Genomic DNA, 17,476 nt, shown 5'->3' on the forward strand with positions numbered 1-17,476 from the left:
TAAAACTAAATTCATGATAAGGATAGTGTAGGAGCCATTTATGTTTGGGCTGGCTACTGTAGGCATATTATATTATTTTGTCTAGATAGATCTTGCAGTATTATTTTGGACACTTGGAGGCGGTCATGAGATGCACAGGGTTGCGTATATATATATATATGGGCATAGTGGACAGGGAGTAACAGACACAGGGAGGGGGGGCATACAGTTCTCACCAGACCGGGGAGAACAGCCAGCTACAACTTGTATGGAGAATAAGGAGAACCTGGTACATTCATCTCTTTGTTTGTACAACTACTTCAATAAACAACCAATTCAACTGGAATTAACAACTGGAGGATCTGCTCTAATTACTCCTACTTAACGGTGCAGTAATGGCAACTGAAAGGAGGACACTGGAAAAGTCATAAATTTTCCATGACAGATAGATTAGTTTAGTTTATAGATACAGCTTGGAAACAGGCTCTTCAGTCCACTGAGTCCACGCAAACAAGCGATCAACCATGCACTAGTTCTATCCTACACGCTAGGCACAATTTACAGGATTTAATTAACCTACATCTCCTCCTGAGTCTGAAGAAGTTTCTCAATGCAAAACGTTACCTATTCCTTTGCTCCAGAGATGCTGCATAACGCCCTGAGTTACTCCAAAATGTTATATCTATTTTCGGTATAAACCAACCTGCAGTTCCTTCCTGCACAACCTACAAACCTGCACATCATTGGAATGTGGGAGGAAACCAGAGCACCCGGAGAAAACACTTGAAGCCACGGGGAGAAGTTAAACACTCCGTACAGACAGCACCCATAGTCAGGATCCAACATGAGTCTCTGGTGCTGTAAGGCAGCAACTCTGCCGCTGCACCACTGTGCTGCCCTTCTAAAGGGCCTGTCCTACTGTACGAAGTAATTCATCAGTTCTGCCCAGTTTCCCCTGATTCAAACTCGGAGAATTACGGTAATAGCCACTCATAGGTACTCGGGGACTCTTGTGGACATTTTTCAACATGTTGAAAAAACTTCACGAACCTACCGCGTTTCCCGAGTACTTGGCGTCAGCGTTACGAGCCGCTAAGAGACGTCCCGAGCTCTGACGTACCCGCTACGTACATTCTACGTGCTTACCACGAGTTTGATTTTTTTTTTAACTCGGAAGAGCCCTTGGGTGAACTCGTATCGTGGGCCAGGCCCTTAACGGACAAACAGTTGGTACAAATATAGGAACTAATGGAGACAAGAAGTGTGATACTCCAAATGAACAAAGTGTAATAAAGATTAATTATCAGGAGGTACACAAAATTGCTGGGGAAACTCAGCGGGTGCAGCAGCAATTCCAGCTTCCCACAAACCTTTCAAATGTAGCGTTGAATAATTCTAGCTTTAACTCACAACTAACAATGAAGCACCAAAAACAACCTTGGAAACTAAAAATCATCGACTGATGTAAAGACTAACAAAGTAGACATTGTTGTTTTGTGTAGGTCTATCAAACTCCCACCACCATTTTGATCTTCATGTTACACAACACCTTTGTCATATAGAAACATATAAAATTATAAATGGACTAGACAAGCTAGATGCAGGAAAAATGTTCCCAATGTTGGGCGAGTCCGGAACCAGGGGCCACAGTCTTAGAATAAAGGGTAGGCCATTTAGGACTGAGGTGAGAAAAAACTTTTCACCCAGAGAGTTGTGAATTTGTGGAATTCACAGAGGGCAGCGGAGGCCAAGTCACTGGATGGATTTAAGAGAGAGTTAGATAGAGCTCTAGGGGCTAGTGGAATCAAGGGATATGGGGAGAAGGCAGGCACGGGTTATTGATTGGAGACAATCAACCATGATCACAATGAGGCCGAATGGCCTCCTCCTGCACCTATCGTCTATGTTTCTATTCAAATTGACAATCTTTTCAGCCCTCTCCAGTTCTTATTCCGTTCATTGCCATCTAATTAGAACATAAAACAGTATAGTACAGGAACGGGCCTTTCGACCCACAATGCTTGTGCTGAACATGATACTAAATTAAACTGATCTAACCTGCCTGTACATGATCCATATCCCTCTATTCCCCACATTTCCATGTGCCTCATTTCCATCTAAAAGTCTCATGAACACCACTATCATATCTGCTTCCACCACCACCCCTGGCAATGCGTTCCAGGCCCCCAACACTCTCTATGTAAAAAAATAACATGCCCCGCACATTGCCCTTTAATCTTTCCTCCACTCACCTGATAGTTATGTGTAGGAAGGTAGATCGAAGGTAGACACAAAATGTTGGAGTAACTCAGCAGGACAAACAGCATCTCAAGAGAGAATACGTACTGTATATCCTCTAGTGTTGGACATTTCCACCCTGGGAAAATGATTCTGACTGGCTACCCTATCTGTGCCTCTCAATATTGTACGAGCTTCTTTCAAGTCTCCCCTCAACCTCCGACATTCCAGAGAAAACAACCCAAGTCTATCCAATCTCTCCCTGTAGCTGAAACCTTCTAATCCCGGAAGCATTTTGGTAAACTTCTCTGCACCCTAACAATAGACAATAGACAATAGGCAATAGACGCAGGAGTAGGTCATTGATGGGATACTGAGTTGGATGATCAGCCATAATCATATCGAATGGTGGTGCAGGCTCGAAGGGCCGAATGGCCTACTCCTGCACCTATTTTCTATGTTTCTATGTTTCTATTTGGCCCTTCGAGCCTGCACCGCCATTCAATGTGACCATGCCTGATCATCCACAATCAGTACCCCGTTTCTGCCTTCTCCCCATATCCATTGACTCTGCTATCTTTAAGAGCTCTATGTAACTCTCTTGAAAGCATCCAAACTGGCAGTCGAGGGCAGCCGTAGGCAATCTCCTTCCTGACCGGGTATTTTTAATTGGCTCATTGGAGTTTTCAGGACCAAGGAAAACCGACCGGTATGTAAAATGCCCCCTAAACTTTATTAAACGTTGTCGGCCTTCTTAAAAAATGTCTCCACTTCTTCTCTCCCCATCTCCCCCCTTCTCCCCCCAACCCCAACCTCCCCCAACCCTTCCCCCCCCCCTAACTGCTGATCCAGCTCGAGGCTTTCCAGGCGAGTGCCCTCGAGCTTGAAGGTCGAAGACACTCTTCTGAACTCGCGGATTAGGTGGCCGCAGTGGGACAGCCCCTTAATGCAATCTAATCCAGGCAGCATTCTTGTAAGCCTCTGCCTCCTAGCAGTCTAATCTAGGCAGTATTCTGACAAATCTTCTCTGCAATTCTTGCAACGTGAAAAGCAAATAAATAGAAGCTCGCAAATAAAAAGAATGCAGCATTTCTCTGTGTTCACGTCTAATTGTAGCTTTCATTTTCAAATGAATGCATTGGGACTCTCAGCCCTGCCTTGGCAGTCTTCACCAGCTTAAATGTTGTAATAGAACACACAGAGGGCATTAGGCTCATTGGATACATCCCTGCTAACCCGCTGGAGAGCTCAGCCATGTTGAATTCCTCCCCCCCCTCCCCCTCCCCTCCCACCTCTTATTAGTCCTCTGTGCATATTATCACACAACCTTTATGCCATGACTCCTGGCTCAGTCGAGGGCATGCAGATCGTATTAATAGAACAGCCAGTGATGTGATACAATTAATATCTCCGTTCGGGAGACTGACTACTTCTCTGTGCCATTCGTGCTAAATTTAGACCGTTAAGTAGCTGCCTTGTTTATTGCCTCATCCTGTTCACTAATGCAACTAAATTTTCCACTTGCATTAAAGATTGATACGTGAATGGTGACCATATTTTCCAGGAAAATGGAGTCGCAGAAATCTTTCAGTAAAGTCAGCCGCGAATCATCGGCTAGTTTATGCCGCCGTGGATTTCCTTTGAAATCATTTGCTGTTCCTCTGTAACTGAGCACGGATCCGACTTGTCTGCACCCTGCCAGAGGGAACAAATCATCAAAGCCTTATCAGCATTATATTGCAGCTCTGCTGCTTTCATTTCTTATCTCATTCCTCATGGATTTATGAAGTCGGCAGGGAATGAGAAGCTAAGAATAGAAAGTGCTGGCAACACGTCGCTTTGAATCGTGGCTGTCGCGTAGGAAAACAAAGAGTCGGAATGAATGAGGACACGAGGAACTGCAGATGCTGGTTTACGAAAAAAAAGCACAGAGTGCCGGAGTAGCTCAGGCAGCATCAAAGATCATAGAGCGGAGCACCTTTGGGGCAGCATCTCTGGAGAACATGGATAGGTGATGTTTCAGGTCGGGACCCTTCTTCAGGCTCTGAAGAAAGGTCCTGCCCCATAGCGCCACCTATACAGGTTGTCCAGAGATTCTGCCTGACCGACGGAGTTTAATTATAGTTTAAGAAGGAACTGCAGTTGCTGGAAAATCGAAGGTAGACAGAAGTGCTGGAGAAACTCAGCGGGTGCAGCAGCATCTATGGAGCGAAGGAAATAGGCAACGTTTCGGACCAAAACCCTTCTTCAGACTAATTATAGTTTAGTTTAGAGCTACTGCGCAGAAACAGGCCCTTCAGCCCACTGGGTCCGCGCCGACCAGCGATCTCCACACATTAACACTATCCTACACACACTAGGGATAATTTACAATTTTACCATAGCTAATTAACCTACAAACCTGTATGTCTTTGGGACGTTTAAGGAATCTGTTCACACTAGTTCCACGGAATCCCACTTTCTCATCCACTCCCTACACACTGGGGACAATTTGCCGAGGCCAATTAACATACAAACCCGCATGTCTTTGTGACCTGGGAGGAAACCGGAGTACCCGGAGGAAACCCACGTGGTCAAACATGAAGAACGTGCAAACTCCGCACAGACAGCAGCTGAGGTCAGGATCGAACCTGGGTGTCTGGAGCTGGAAAGGTGCAACTCTACCGCTGTGCCACTGTGCTGCCCTTTGCGCCACTGTGCCGGGCCTTACTCTAGCACTTTGTGTCTTTTTTGGTTGGAATAAATGGATCATTTTCAAGCTGGAGGAATGTAATGTGTGGACTACTCTAGCGACTGTCTCTTCCCGCTGATACTCACTATTTACATTAAGGTTTCTAAATTTTCCAACGATATAAAAATAAGTGGTAGAATATGATGTGATGAGGACATTGTGTTTCAGGAATGGGGATATAGATAGTGGCAGCACAATGGTGCAGCGGTAGAGTTGCTGCCTTACAGCGCCAGAGACCCAGGTTCGATCCCGACCGCGGGTACTTGTCTGTACGGAATTTGTACGTTCTCCCCCGGGTTTTCTCCGGGAGCTCCAGTTTCCTCCCACACTCCAAAGATGTACCGGTTTGTAGGTTAATTGGATTTGGTGAAAAATTGTACATTATCCCGAATGTGTAGATGCTGCTGGTGTACCTAGAGGTGCGTAGAAATGTCTTAATCGAGAGGATAGTGAATCTCCGGATATGCTGAGGGTGGTGGAGGGCAAATCATTTGGCATATGTAATGTGGAGATATTAAAAAATGGGGGTTGATGGAAACCGGTACAGAAGAGGAATTGAAACCAACATAGATCAACTATAATCATGGAATCATAGTCATACAGCACGGAAACAGACCAATCATCCCAACTTGTCCATGTCCAATCTACACTAGTCCCAATTTGGCCTATGTCCCCCTAAACATTTCAGATCCATGTATCTTTAGTTTAGTTTAGTTTAGAGCTACTGCGCGGAAACAGGCCCTTCAGCCCACCTGGGTCCGTGTCGCCCAGCAATACCCATACACCAGCACTATACTGTACTATAATGAGGGACACTATACTGAGGGACAATTTACAATTTTTACCAAAGCCAATTTAACTTACAACCTGTACCTCTTTGGAGTGTGGGAGGAAACCGGAGCACTTGGACAAAACGCACGTGATCATGGGGAGAACGTACAAACTCCTTATAGACAGCACCTGTAGTCAGGATTGAACCGAGATCTCTGGTACTGTAAGGCAGCAAATCTACCACTGTGCCATCATCAAGGATCGAACCAAGATTCTGCGCCACCGTGCTGCCCACTCAGCATTAGCAAACTAGAGCTGCAGGCAGTGAGAGGATTATAGAAGGCCTGCACAGTGGCACAGCTGGCAGAGCTGCTGCCTCACAGCTTTGGAGGCCAAGGTTCCATTCTGACCTCAGCCATGTCTGTGCGGAGTGTGCACCTTCGCCAGGTGACCACATGGATTTCCTCCGGGTGCTCCGGTTTCTTCCCAGATCCCAAAGACATGCAGGTTCGTAGGTTAATTAGCCTCTGCAAATTGCCCCCAGTATGTTGGGAGTGGATGAGAAAGTGAGATAACATAGAACTTGTATGAATAGATCACCAATGGTCAATGTGGACTCAGTGGGCCCAAGGGCCTGTTTCCATGGGTAACTGAATTAATCTAAATAATAATTGATGATTGAAGAAAATCCAACTTTTCACGAATTATCCCATTGAACTCCAAATATGTACAAACATTCAATTTTGGCATGAAAATAAACTTGTCATGTACTTGATTATGGATGTTTCAAAGTTTAAAATAACATTGAATAATTTGAAGAAACGTCACCTATCTATTCAATCCACAGAGTTACATGGTCCACTGAGTTACTTTGTGATTTTCTCGAGAATCCAGCATCTACAGTTGTGTCTCTCTTGGAGTCATAGTTATAGAGTGATACAGTGCGGAAACAAGCCCTTCAACCCAACCTACCCACACCGGCCAACTTGTCCCAACTACACGAGTCCAACCTGTCTGCGCTTGGTCCATATCCCTCCAAACCTGCCCTATCCATCCTCTCTTGAATAATTTATGGTAGAATTGTCTGTGTGCGGCAAATGGCCAAGTATTTAAACTGTGGTTTGATTAATAGAGACATGTCCTGTTGGGTTTCTGCTGTCGCTGTTGGCATTCAAATTCTATCATGATCTTATGTGCAGTGACTGGCTGAAACCTAGTCAACATTAGTTTTATTTCTGTTGCCTACTAGTTTTCCCTTGCTGAGAAATGTGTTTGTTTCTGCCGTATGGAATGTAACACAGGGACCACCTGCATCCCATTAGGTCCCCATGCTCTTGATTAGGGCATGGGTTGCACTGTAGGTTGAGAGAGATATGGGCCAAACAAGGCCAGTGGGACTAGTTTAGTTTAGTTTAGTTTATTGTCATGTACAGTTGAAAAGCCTATGTTAGACACAAAATGCTGGAGTAACTGGGCAGGCAGCATCTCTGGGTAGAAGGAATGGGTGATGTTTCGAGTCGAGACCTTTCTTCGACCCAAAACGTCACACATTCTTTCTATCCAGAGATGCTGCCTGTCCCACTGAGTTACTCCAGCATTTTGTGTCTACCTTCGGTGTGGACCAGCATCTGCAGTTGCTTTGTACGCAAAAAACTTTGTTGCATGCTAACCAGTCAGCGCAAAGACTATGTACGATTCCAATCGAGCCTTCCACAGTGTACTGATACACGTTAAAGGGAATAACGTTTAGTGCAAGATAAAGTCCAGTAAAAGGTAGCCCGAGGGTTTCCAGTGAGCTAGATAATAGTTCAGACCCACTCTCTAGTTGTTGATGGGATGGTTTAGTTGCCTGATAACAGCGAGGAAGGAATTGTCCCTGACACTGGAGGTCCACGTTTCCACACTTCTGTACCTCTTGCCTGATGGGAGAGGGGTGAAGAAGAAGTGATGGTCCTTGATTTTACTGGTGGCCTTGCCAAGGCAGCATGAAGTGTAAAAGGAGTGTTACTTTAGATGGGGCATTTTGGTATGGGCATGTTGGGCCGAAGGGCCTGTTTCCATGCTCTATGACTCTAGGATATCTAAGTCTGTTTTTCCTTCTGAAGGGTCTTCAACCTGAATCTTCAATCCTTTTTCTCTTTCCATAGATGCTGCCTGACCTTTTTAGATTAGATTAGATAAGAGATACAGCGCGGAAATCGGCCCTTCGGCCCACGGATTATCCGTGCCGACAAAACGATCCCGGTACACTAGCACTATCCTACACACTAGGGACAACTCATAATTTTTACCGAAGCCAATGAACCTACAAACCTGTACAGCTTTGGAATGTGGGAAGAAACCGGCGATCCCAGAGAAAATCCATGCAGGTCATGGGGAGAACGTACAAACTCCACACAGACAAGGCCGGGTTTCTGGCACAGCGAGGCAGCAATTCTACCGCTGCGCCATCATGCCGACCTGCTGAATGTCTTGAACATGTTCTGTTGTTCTCTCCATGTGACCTGCTCATTAGGTCTCTCGGGGATTATAAAAGTCACTTGCATTTAACAGTGCCCTTTCCAATTTTACCGTGTTCAAAAACACCGTACAACTAATTAAATGCTTTTGAAGAGCAGTCACTGTTACAATGTAAAGAAGACATAATAGGCACTTGCAATGTTTTATGTTGTATTTCTTGTGACACTCTGCCCCAAACCAGGCTGTAAAATGATGGAAATCTGAACTAGGTCTCAGGGGTACAGTACAGAGACAATGCATTTCGTTGTCTCTGTACTGTACACGGACAATGACAATTAAAACTAAATCTGAATCTGAATCTGAGGGGACATTCTGAAATTATACTTTCTTTTGCAATCTTACCACAGAGCGGTGCTAATATTTCCTTTGTAATCGTACATTTTGTCCAACTCCCAATTAATGTTCCATTGCCAACCTTCCCCATCACCTCCCTGAGTTCAATCTCTTCCAAACTGCCTTGTCTGATTGTTAATTCCTTTGCTATTGGGAACAGATCCTTTTTATTTATTTCCCATTCAATCTTCCTGTGGTCTTAATGACAACAATTAAAAGTCCTGTCCCATTGTACGTGGTAATTCAAAAGCTCTCCCGAGTTTAAATAAAATCAAACTCATGGTAAGTACTTAGCATATACGTAGCGGTTACGTCGGAGCTCGTGGATGTCTCTTAGCGGCTCGTAATGCTAACGGCAGGTACTCGGGAAATTCGGTAACTCGTGAAGTTTTTTCAACACTGTGAAAAATGTCCATGAGAGCCCCGAGTACCTACGAACGGCTGTTACCGTAGTTCTCCGAGCGAATCAGGGGAAACTTGGATGAACTCTTGAATTACCTCGTACAGTGGGACAGGACCTTAAATCTTACTCGGGAAATTCGGTAACTCGTGAAGTTTTTTCAACACTGTGAAAAATGTCCATGAGAGCCCCGAGTACCTACGAACGGCTGTTACCGTAGTTCTCCGAGCGAATCAGGGGAAACTTGGAAGAACTCTTGAATTACCTCGTACAGTGGGACAGGACCTTAAATCTTTATTAATTTACTCTGACAAAACCCAGCCTTTATCAGTTCATCCACAACTGCCTCACATCCCTCTTATTACGTTTAAGAATAAGGGATAGGCCATTTAGGACTGAGATGAAGAAAAACCTTTTAACCCAGAGAGTTGTGAATCTGTGGAATTCTCTGCCACAGAAGGCAGTGGACCAATTCACTGGATTCATTCAAGAGAGAGTTGGAATTTGAGGGCTAATGGAATCAAGGGATATGGGGAGAAAGTAGGAACGGGGTACTGATTCTGGTTAATCAGCCATGATCATATTGAATGGCGGAGCTGGCTCAAAGGGCCGAAATACTCCTAAACGTATTTTTCTATGTTTATAGTGCCATGTCCAGAAATGCTCCCCATATATTAGCTCAGACATCATTGATCACTTATAAAGACTTGGCATCATTACTTTTATATTCAATTGATCTACTTAATAGAAAATACATTGTGTGCAACTTTAAAAGCTGCATCAACTGTTCGAACACTCTAAAAAATCTCTGTATATAAATCTTTTTTGGTTTACGACACAATTATTTAACTTTTTTCTTTACTTTCTTTCCAAAAACATCTCCTTTCATATTTTCTAATATTAATGTTAGGTTGCCATCTCTCTCCATCAGTTTCACCAATTTGTTAATGGTCAATTGAATTATGCAGATATTCTCCATAATGTTTATCACTTTCGGGTCGAGACCTTCTTCGATCCAAAATGTCACCCATTCCCTCTCTCCAGAGATGCTGCCTGTCCCACAGAGTTACTCCAGCATTTTGTGTCTATTTTTGATTTAAACCAGCATCTGCATTTCCTTCCTACACACTCAGTTCATTCAAGTGCTGGAGGAACACAACGGGTCAGGCAGCATCTTTTAGTTTAGTTTTAGTTTTAGAGATACAGCATTGAAACAGGCCCTTCAGCCCACCCAGTCCACGTCAATCAGTGATCACCCCATACACTAGCACTATCCTCCACATTAGGGACAATTTACATAAGTTAATTAACCTACAAACATGCGCGTCTTTGGAATGTGGAAGCAAACCGGAGCACCCGGAGTAAAACCCACACGGAGAACGTACAATATCCACAAAGCATCCATAGTCAGGATCGAACCTGGGTCTCGTGCTGTAAGGCAGCAACTCCACTGCTGTGCCACTGTGAAATGGTCTCACAATGTATTGGGTCGGGATCCTTCTTTAAACGTATTTCCAGTTCATGGATGCATAGATGAACAGTCCTGGGGTTGTAAGCTGAAATAAGAACTATTCACAGAAACATAGAAAATAGGTGCAGGAGTAGGCCATTCGGACCTTCGAGCCAGCACCGCCATTCAATATGATCATGGCTGATCATCCAAATTCAGTACCCCATTCTGGCTTTTTCCCCATATCCCTCGATTCCCTTAGCCCTAAGAGCTTAATCTAATTCTCCCTTGAAAACCCTTCAATCCCAGTTCTTTATCTCAGTCCTCCATCTCTTATGATGTTTACATCTTATACCACTGTGTCATTGGCCTTTCGATCTATTACCTTAGGAAAGCTTGCACCACAACCTCAATGGATTCATAAAGGTATACAGCATGGAAACAGGCCCTTCAGCCTAACTTGTCCATGCTGACCAAGATGCCTTTCTTTGTCCAACCCTTTTGCTTCAATTTGACCCATACCTTTCCCAACCTTTTCTGTCCGAATGTCTTTTTAAATGTTATTACTGTACCCACCTTGAACGGACCCACAACAGAACAAATGCACATTGGGAAGCCCAGTGAATGGCAAACTGAAGACAATTTAAAAAAGACTCAAAGTGCTGGAGTAACGTTTTCTTTCCAAAAACATCTTCTTTCATACTTCCGGCAGCATCTTTTAGTTTAGTCATAGTTTTAGAGATGCAATGTAGAAACAGGCCCAACAGCCGACCATGTCCGCGTTGACCAACAATCACTCTGTACACTAGCCTCGATAGCATCCGCTTTAGAATAAATGCACATCAGAAAGTCCAGTGACTAGCTATTTAAAGACAATTAAAAAAGACACAAAGTGCTGAAGTAACTCATCGGGTCAGACAGCGTCTCTGGAGAATGTGGATCTCCTATCTATTACAATTTGGCAAGATCTACCCATCCACATTCCTCAGAGATACTGCCTGACCTGCTGAATCACTCCAGCACATTGTGTGTTTTTTTTTGTCAAACAGCATCTGCAGTTTTTTTCCTTGTTTCTACAAATTCAAGGTAAGGGTTGATTTGTAAAATAAAAATAAGATTTGATGACTCAGCAGATGAGCTGCAGGAGTAGTTGAGTATAGGAGCAAAGAGGTCCTTCTACAGTTGTACAGGGCCCTAGTGAGACCACACCTGGAGTATTGTATGCAGTTTTGGTCCGCTAATTTGAGGAAGGACATTCTTGCTATTGAGAGAGTGCAGCGTAGGTCTACTAGGTTAATTCCCGAGATGGCGGGACTGTCATATGCTGAGAAAATGGAGCGGCCGAGCTTGTATACTCAGAGTTTAGAAGGATGAGAGGATATCTTATTGAAACAATTAAGATTATTAGGGGTTTGGCAAGCTAGAGGCAGGAAACATGTACACGATGTTGGGGGAGTCCAGAACCAGGGACCACAGTTTAAGAATAAGGGGTAAGCCATTTAGAAAAGAGATGAGGAAACACTTTTTCACACAGGGAATTGTGAGTTTGTGGAATTCTCTGCCTCAGAGGGCAGTGGAGGCCAGTTCTCTGGATACTTTCAAGAGAGAGGTAGATAGGGCTCTTAAAGATAGCGGAGTCGGAGGATATGGGGAGAAAGCAGGAACGGGGTACTGATTGGGGATGATCTGCCATGATCATATTGAATGGCGGTGCTGACTCAAAGTGCTGAATTGCCTACTCCTGCACCTATTGTCTATTGTGCCATGATGCAAGAGGAGGCCTGCTATATGAAGTACAGCCGCATGTGAGTCAAGTGATGGTGAGCTTACTTGTTGCTGGTCAATGTCATAGTCATAGAAACATAGAAAACAGGTGCAGGAGAAGGCTATTTGACCCAAAGGGTCTCAACCCAAAACGTCATCTATTCCTTCTATCCAGAGATATGTCGCTGAGTTCCACCAGCATTTTGTGTCTATCTTCAGTGTAAAACAGCATCTGCAGTTCCTTCCTACACATAAATTGTGTTTATTCCCATTTGTTTGTTTCAATCGATGTAATGCATTTAAATATTTTCTTATAGCCCGAGATGCTTTGTTCTGTTTGTCTATTCAACTTTTTCAATGTTTTAACTAGTGGGCTGGTCTGAACTGACGTCACCAAATATGTGCCATAATTGTTTGGAAATCACTGTGGCTGATTACTGTTTGCTGTACAATTGCTGCTTATATTCACTCCCTTCTAACTTTGCGGTTGCATTAACCCATTTGTTTTAAATGTTTTATCGCCTTCAATCAAAGAGCAGTCTGAGCAATTTATTAAGTGCTTGTGCAGTGGTGTCCCCAGCACATTTCAGTGCCAATGTCTTTTATATACAATATGGTGCCAGATCAGTTTTTTGCAAGAAACAGTTGAGAGCTTAATAAATTAATTATTTTGTGTTAGACTGAACCAGAATCCTTGTGCACACATGCCACTTAAAAAATACAGCAACTTGCCTGGAGCCAAACCTTTGTACAGATTTCTGAGTCAGATATGGGTACTGTATGCATTCTTTGTATCTACCAATCTATATTTTGCATGGGGACCTTTAGAATATTAGTATACAAATGATGCACAGGTCTGACAGACTCTTGCCAAATTTTAAAATATTTAGTGAAATGTTTTAATTAACCTTGGAAAAAGTTCAATGAAAATAGCAAAATGACATTGCTTATTAGTTCATCAGATGCTTGCCAACTGATCTGCAGTAATCTCTCTTGGTCTTTAAGAGCCACATAGCTCGTAGTTTAGTTTTAAGATACAGTGCACACTACACACTACACACTAGGGAAATTTTACAGCAGCCCATTAACCTACAAACCTGCACGTCTTTGGGATTTGGGAAGAAACCAGAGCATCTGGGGAAAACCCACGCGCACAGGGAGAACATACAGACTCCATACAGACAGCACCCACTGTCAGGATCGACTCTGGGTCTCCGGCGCTGTAAGGCAGCAACTCTACCGCTGCGCCACCGTGCAACCCCAACGGTCTTCTATACCAATTGTGTTGATTATTTACCAATACTAATCCTCGCCACACAGTCCTGCTTCACTTACTCAATCGGCAATAATATCGACTATTTACTAACGTTAATCCCTGCTGCACAGTCCTGTGCCTCAGGCTCATTCACCGACTGGTTGGAGCAATGTGGGGTCGCCCATACCATAACAGAAGCCGAGCATTTACCTTTTCCAGAATGCAAATCTGCTTCCTTGTCTGAGCATCGAGAACTTCCACTTCCAGATAAGAAATTCTTGAATGTTTTTGAAAGGCGGGCTGTCCGGGCTGGCCAGAAGTCAATACAAACTGAGACAGGGAGAGCAATGATTTGAGGCTGCTTTGTTTGCTGGGTGGCATGATCTCTTCGGTTGCAGTCTGCTTTTATGAAATGTGTGCATTTTCCACCAGCTTAAGTCGCCCAAAGGACAGGGAGAGCAGATATTCAACAAGAGAGCAATTCCCTAACACTTAAATAGACGCGGAGACGGACAATTCACCGAAAGGTCAGGTGACATTCCATTTCAAGTATATAATCTTATTTGACATGGCTGAAAACAATGGCTCTGTAATCCTCTTCTATATTTAACTTGTCATTGGGTGAATGTGTCGAGCGTGTTCCTTTTAATGGCAGAATAGCTTACAGGGAGACGGACTACTTTCCTGCCCTTATCACCAGGCCTTTAAAGTGACTGCTGGTGCTGTGTTACTGAGATACACAAGGCACAGAGCATTCAGAGTCCAGATTAAGCTAATACAACCCGATATCATTACACAGCAAGGGGTTGGGAACAGAAGCTGGCAAAGTTAAATCGTCCAAAGTTGGAGTATTTGTATCCTTAAATTGTTACGCTAAAGAATGAGGCAACACTCTATAAAGAAGGGAGGGCATAACTTTAGAGAGGAGATGAGAAGGAATTTATTTTGTCAGAGGGTGATGAATCTGTGGAATTTCAAGATTCAAGATTCAAGATAGATTTAATTGTCACATGTGCCAGATGGCACAGTGAAATGAATTCCCATACAGCCATACAATAAAAATAAACAGGACACAACACACTATAGAATTTAACACAAAACATCCCCACACAGCAGAATCAAAGTTCCCCACTGTGTGGGAAGGCACCAAAGTCAGTCTCTTCCTCCACTGTTCCTCATGGTCAGGGCCTCCCCGTGCCCTCCGCAGTTGCCGCTACGGGCGGCCCGATGTCCAGGACCGCTCGCCGGGGTGTTATAAGTCCGACGTCGGGGCGTCCTCAGCGGCGTGGACACAGAGTCGGCCCCCTCCTACCGGAGTCGGCGGCTCCCAAAGTCCGTAGGCCGCGCTGGGTGGAGACAGCTGCTGTAGACCCTCTGCAAGGTGCCCCAGGACTCCGCGATGTTGTTCAGCGCCGCCCGTGTTGGAAGCTCTCCGCACCAGAGCTCCACGATGTTGGAGCAACAGCCCAATGCTCCGGAGCTCCAAACGGCAACCCAGGTAGGCATCGCCCGCTCCGCGGTGACTCCAGCGCTGCGCCGCCGCTGTAGCAGCCCTGGTCCGGTCCTCGGTCCCCGGCAGGAAAGGCCGCTCCGATCCAGCTGGTAGGCCGCGAGGTGGGGGGCGAGGACGCGACTCGGAGAAATAGTCGCGTCCCCGCCAGGAAGAGACTGGGAGACGGTTTCCCCCTTGCCCTGCCCCCCTCCCCACATAGAAAAGTAAAAGTTTCCCCCTAAAACAGACTTTGGACTAACTGAAAATTTAAAAAAAGATAGAAATGACAGACAGGCTGGAGGCAGAGGCTGCTGCCAGTGCATCTCCACAGAAGGCAGTGGAGGCCCAGTCAGTGGGTATTTTTAAAGCAGAGATTGACAGATTCTTGGGCACGAAGGAACTGCAGATGCTGTTTCATACAGGGATGCTGCCTGACCCGCTGAGTTACTCCAGCATTTTTTGTCTATCTTTGGGATAACAAGGAACAAGTATACAGGTGATCGGTGGTTGGCGTGGGCTCAGTGGGCCAAAGGACTTGTTTACCGTGCTGTATCTCTAAAACTAAAATACCAATGACATCGGTCTATTCAAATGATTAACATCTTGATGGAAGGCATTCAACAGTGCCATCAAGTTGAATCTCTGCTCAAATTATTTTCCTACCCGCGTTCAGTTACGGTTTGGCCGACACGGTTACAGGACTCATCACAACCTCGGACCAAACCCAGTGGGGAGTAAAATCCCAAAGGAGCAGTGAAAGAACTTACCCTGAGGCATCAAAACAGCGTTTGACCAAGCGCAATAAAATCTTGCCCTTCTCATGAAAGGATTTTTTTTTTTTTTAAATCAGCCCAAACAAAAAAAATGCAAACCAAAGCAAATCAAATACGGAAGAGAAAAAGCTGCACAAAAAGCAATGAAAATCCAGCAACTAAATGGGGATTTATTCCATGGAAATAATGTATTTCAGTAAAAGCCAAAACCCATTGCAGATCTTCCGGCTGAAGCGTTGATTTTGACAACTAGTTATATGTGTCGCATTAATTTCCAATCCTGCCTGTCAGAACAATCTTCTCCTCATATGACTGACAGTGAGCTTATAACCGCACTGAACTCAAAATACTCTCCGCAGCATATTGAAAGCAAGCGTTGGAATGAAAAAAGTAATTTAGCAACACATACAAATAAATAAAATGGGCTCACATTTCCATTTCAAAGCCAGTGAGTGTGTTTTGATATGGATTCATTAAAGATTACTTCATCCAGAGTGACTTCCAAACATGCTTGCTTGGAAGCCCAGCCCACGCCAGCTAAACCACACAAGCAAAATCAATCCATTGTACTTTGCTTGCATTCTGGGCACCGTGTTATAGGAAATATATTGTCAAGCTTGAAAGGGTTCAGAGAAGGTTATGAGGTTGTTGCCAGGACTAGAGGGTCTGAGCTATAGGGAGAGGTTGAGTAGGCTGGGTCTCTATTCCTTGGAGCGCAGGAGGATGAGGGGGTGATCTTATAGAGGTGTATAAAATCATGAGTGGAATAGATCAGGTAGATGCACAGAATCTCTTGCCCAGGGCATGGGAATTGAGGACCAGAGGACATAGGTTCAAGGTGAAGGGGAAAAGATTTAATAGGAATCTGAGGGGTAACCTTTTCACATAAAGGGTGGTGGGCATATGGAACAAGCTGCCAGAGCAGGTAGTTGAGGCACGGACTATCCCAACATTTAAGAAAAAGTAGACAGGTACATGGATAGGACAGGTTTGGAGAGATATGGACCAAGCGCAGGCAGGTGGGACTAGTGTAGCTGGGACATGTTGGTCGGTGTGGGCAAATTGGGTGGAAAGGCCTGTTTCCACACTGTGACTCTATTTGCTTTATTCTGCCCAATGAAATGCATCTCCAGCTCATTTTGTTCATAAATCTCATAGAACTGCACGATGTATTCAACAACACTTTCCATTTGGAGAAATGAGCAACTGCGGATGTTGGTTAACACAAAAGGCCCCAAAGTGCTGTAGTATCTCTACAAGTCATGCAGCATCTCTAGAGAACATGGATAGGTGAACTATTGGGTCGAGATCCCTGAAGATTGGTCTCGACCCGAAACGTCACCCATTCCTACTATCCAGAGTTGCTGCCTGACCCTGCTGAGTTACACCAGCATTTTGTGTCCAGCAAAGGTTTTTCACTGTACCTCAGTATGCATGACAATAAACTAAACTAAACTAGTCCCACTGGCCTTGTTTGGCCCATATCTCTCTAAACCTACAGAGCCACCCATTCCCTAAACAAGAGCATGGGGACCTAATGTGATGCAGTTCATCCCTGTGTTATGCTCCATACGTTCGAAACAAACACTTTCCCACTGAGTTACTCCAGCATTTTGTGCCTTTCTTCATTGTAAACTAGCATCTGCAGTTCCGTCCTGCACATTTTGTCTGCTCCATTGCAAAATCTCCTCAAGGTATGCCTACTTTGAAGAAGTTCTCCTCCTCTCCCCAACAGTCTGAAGATGTGTCTCGACCCAAAACATCACCCAT

The 17,476-nt window shown here is 44.5% G+C and overlaps 1 protein-coding gene across 2 annotated transcripts in view; it reads right to left on the minus strand.

The window, feature by feature from the left end:
- Positions 1-14,210, minus strand: part of tecrl (trans-2,3-enoyl-CoA reductase like) — a 126,649-nt gene extending 112,439 nt beyond the window's left edge. Inside the window, exon 1 of one of the 2 annotated variants that reach the window (XM_033018415.1) lies at positions 13,652-14,203. In XM_033018415.1, coding sequence (XP_032874306.1) covers positions 13,652-13,822 — 171 coding nt within the window. In that variant the 5' untranslated portion in view covers positions 13,823-14,203. Of the gene's footprint in view, positions 1-13,651 lie in introns of both variants that reach the window. The other variant, XM_033018416.1, reaches the window with a different exon arrangement.
- Between the last annotated feature and the right edge of the window lie 3,266 nt (positions 14,211-17,476).

Source organism: Amblyraja radiata, chromosome 3 (genome assembly GCF_010909765.2).
Source record: "Amblyraja radiata isolate CabotCenter1 chromosome 3, sAmbRad1.1.pri, whole genome shotgun sequence".
Taxonomy (NCBI): domain Eukaryota; kingdom Metazoa; phylum Chordata; class Chondrichthyes; order Rajiformes; family Rajidae; genus Amblyraja; species Amblyraja radiata.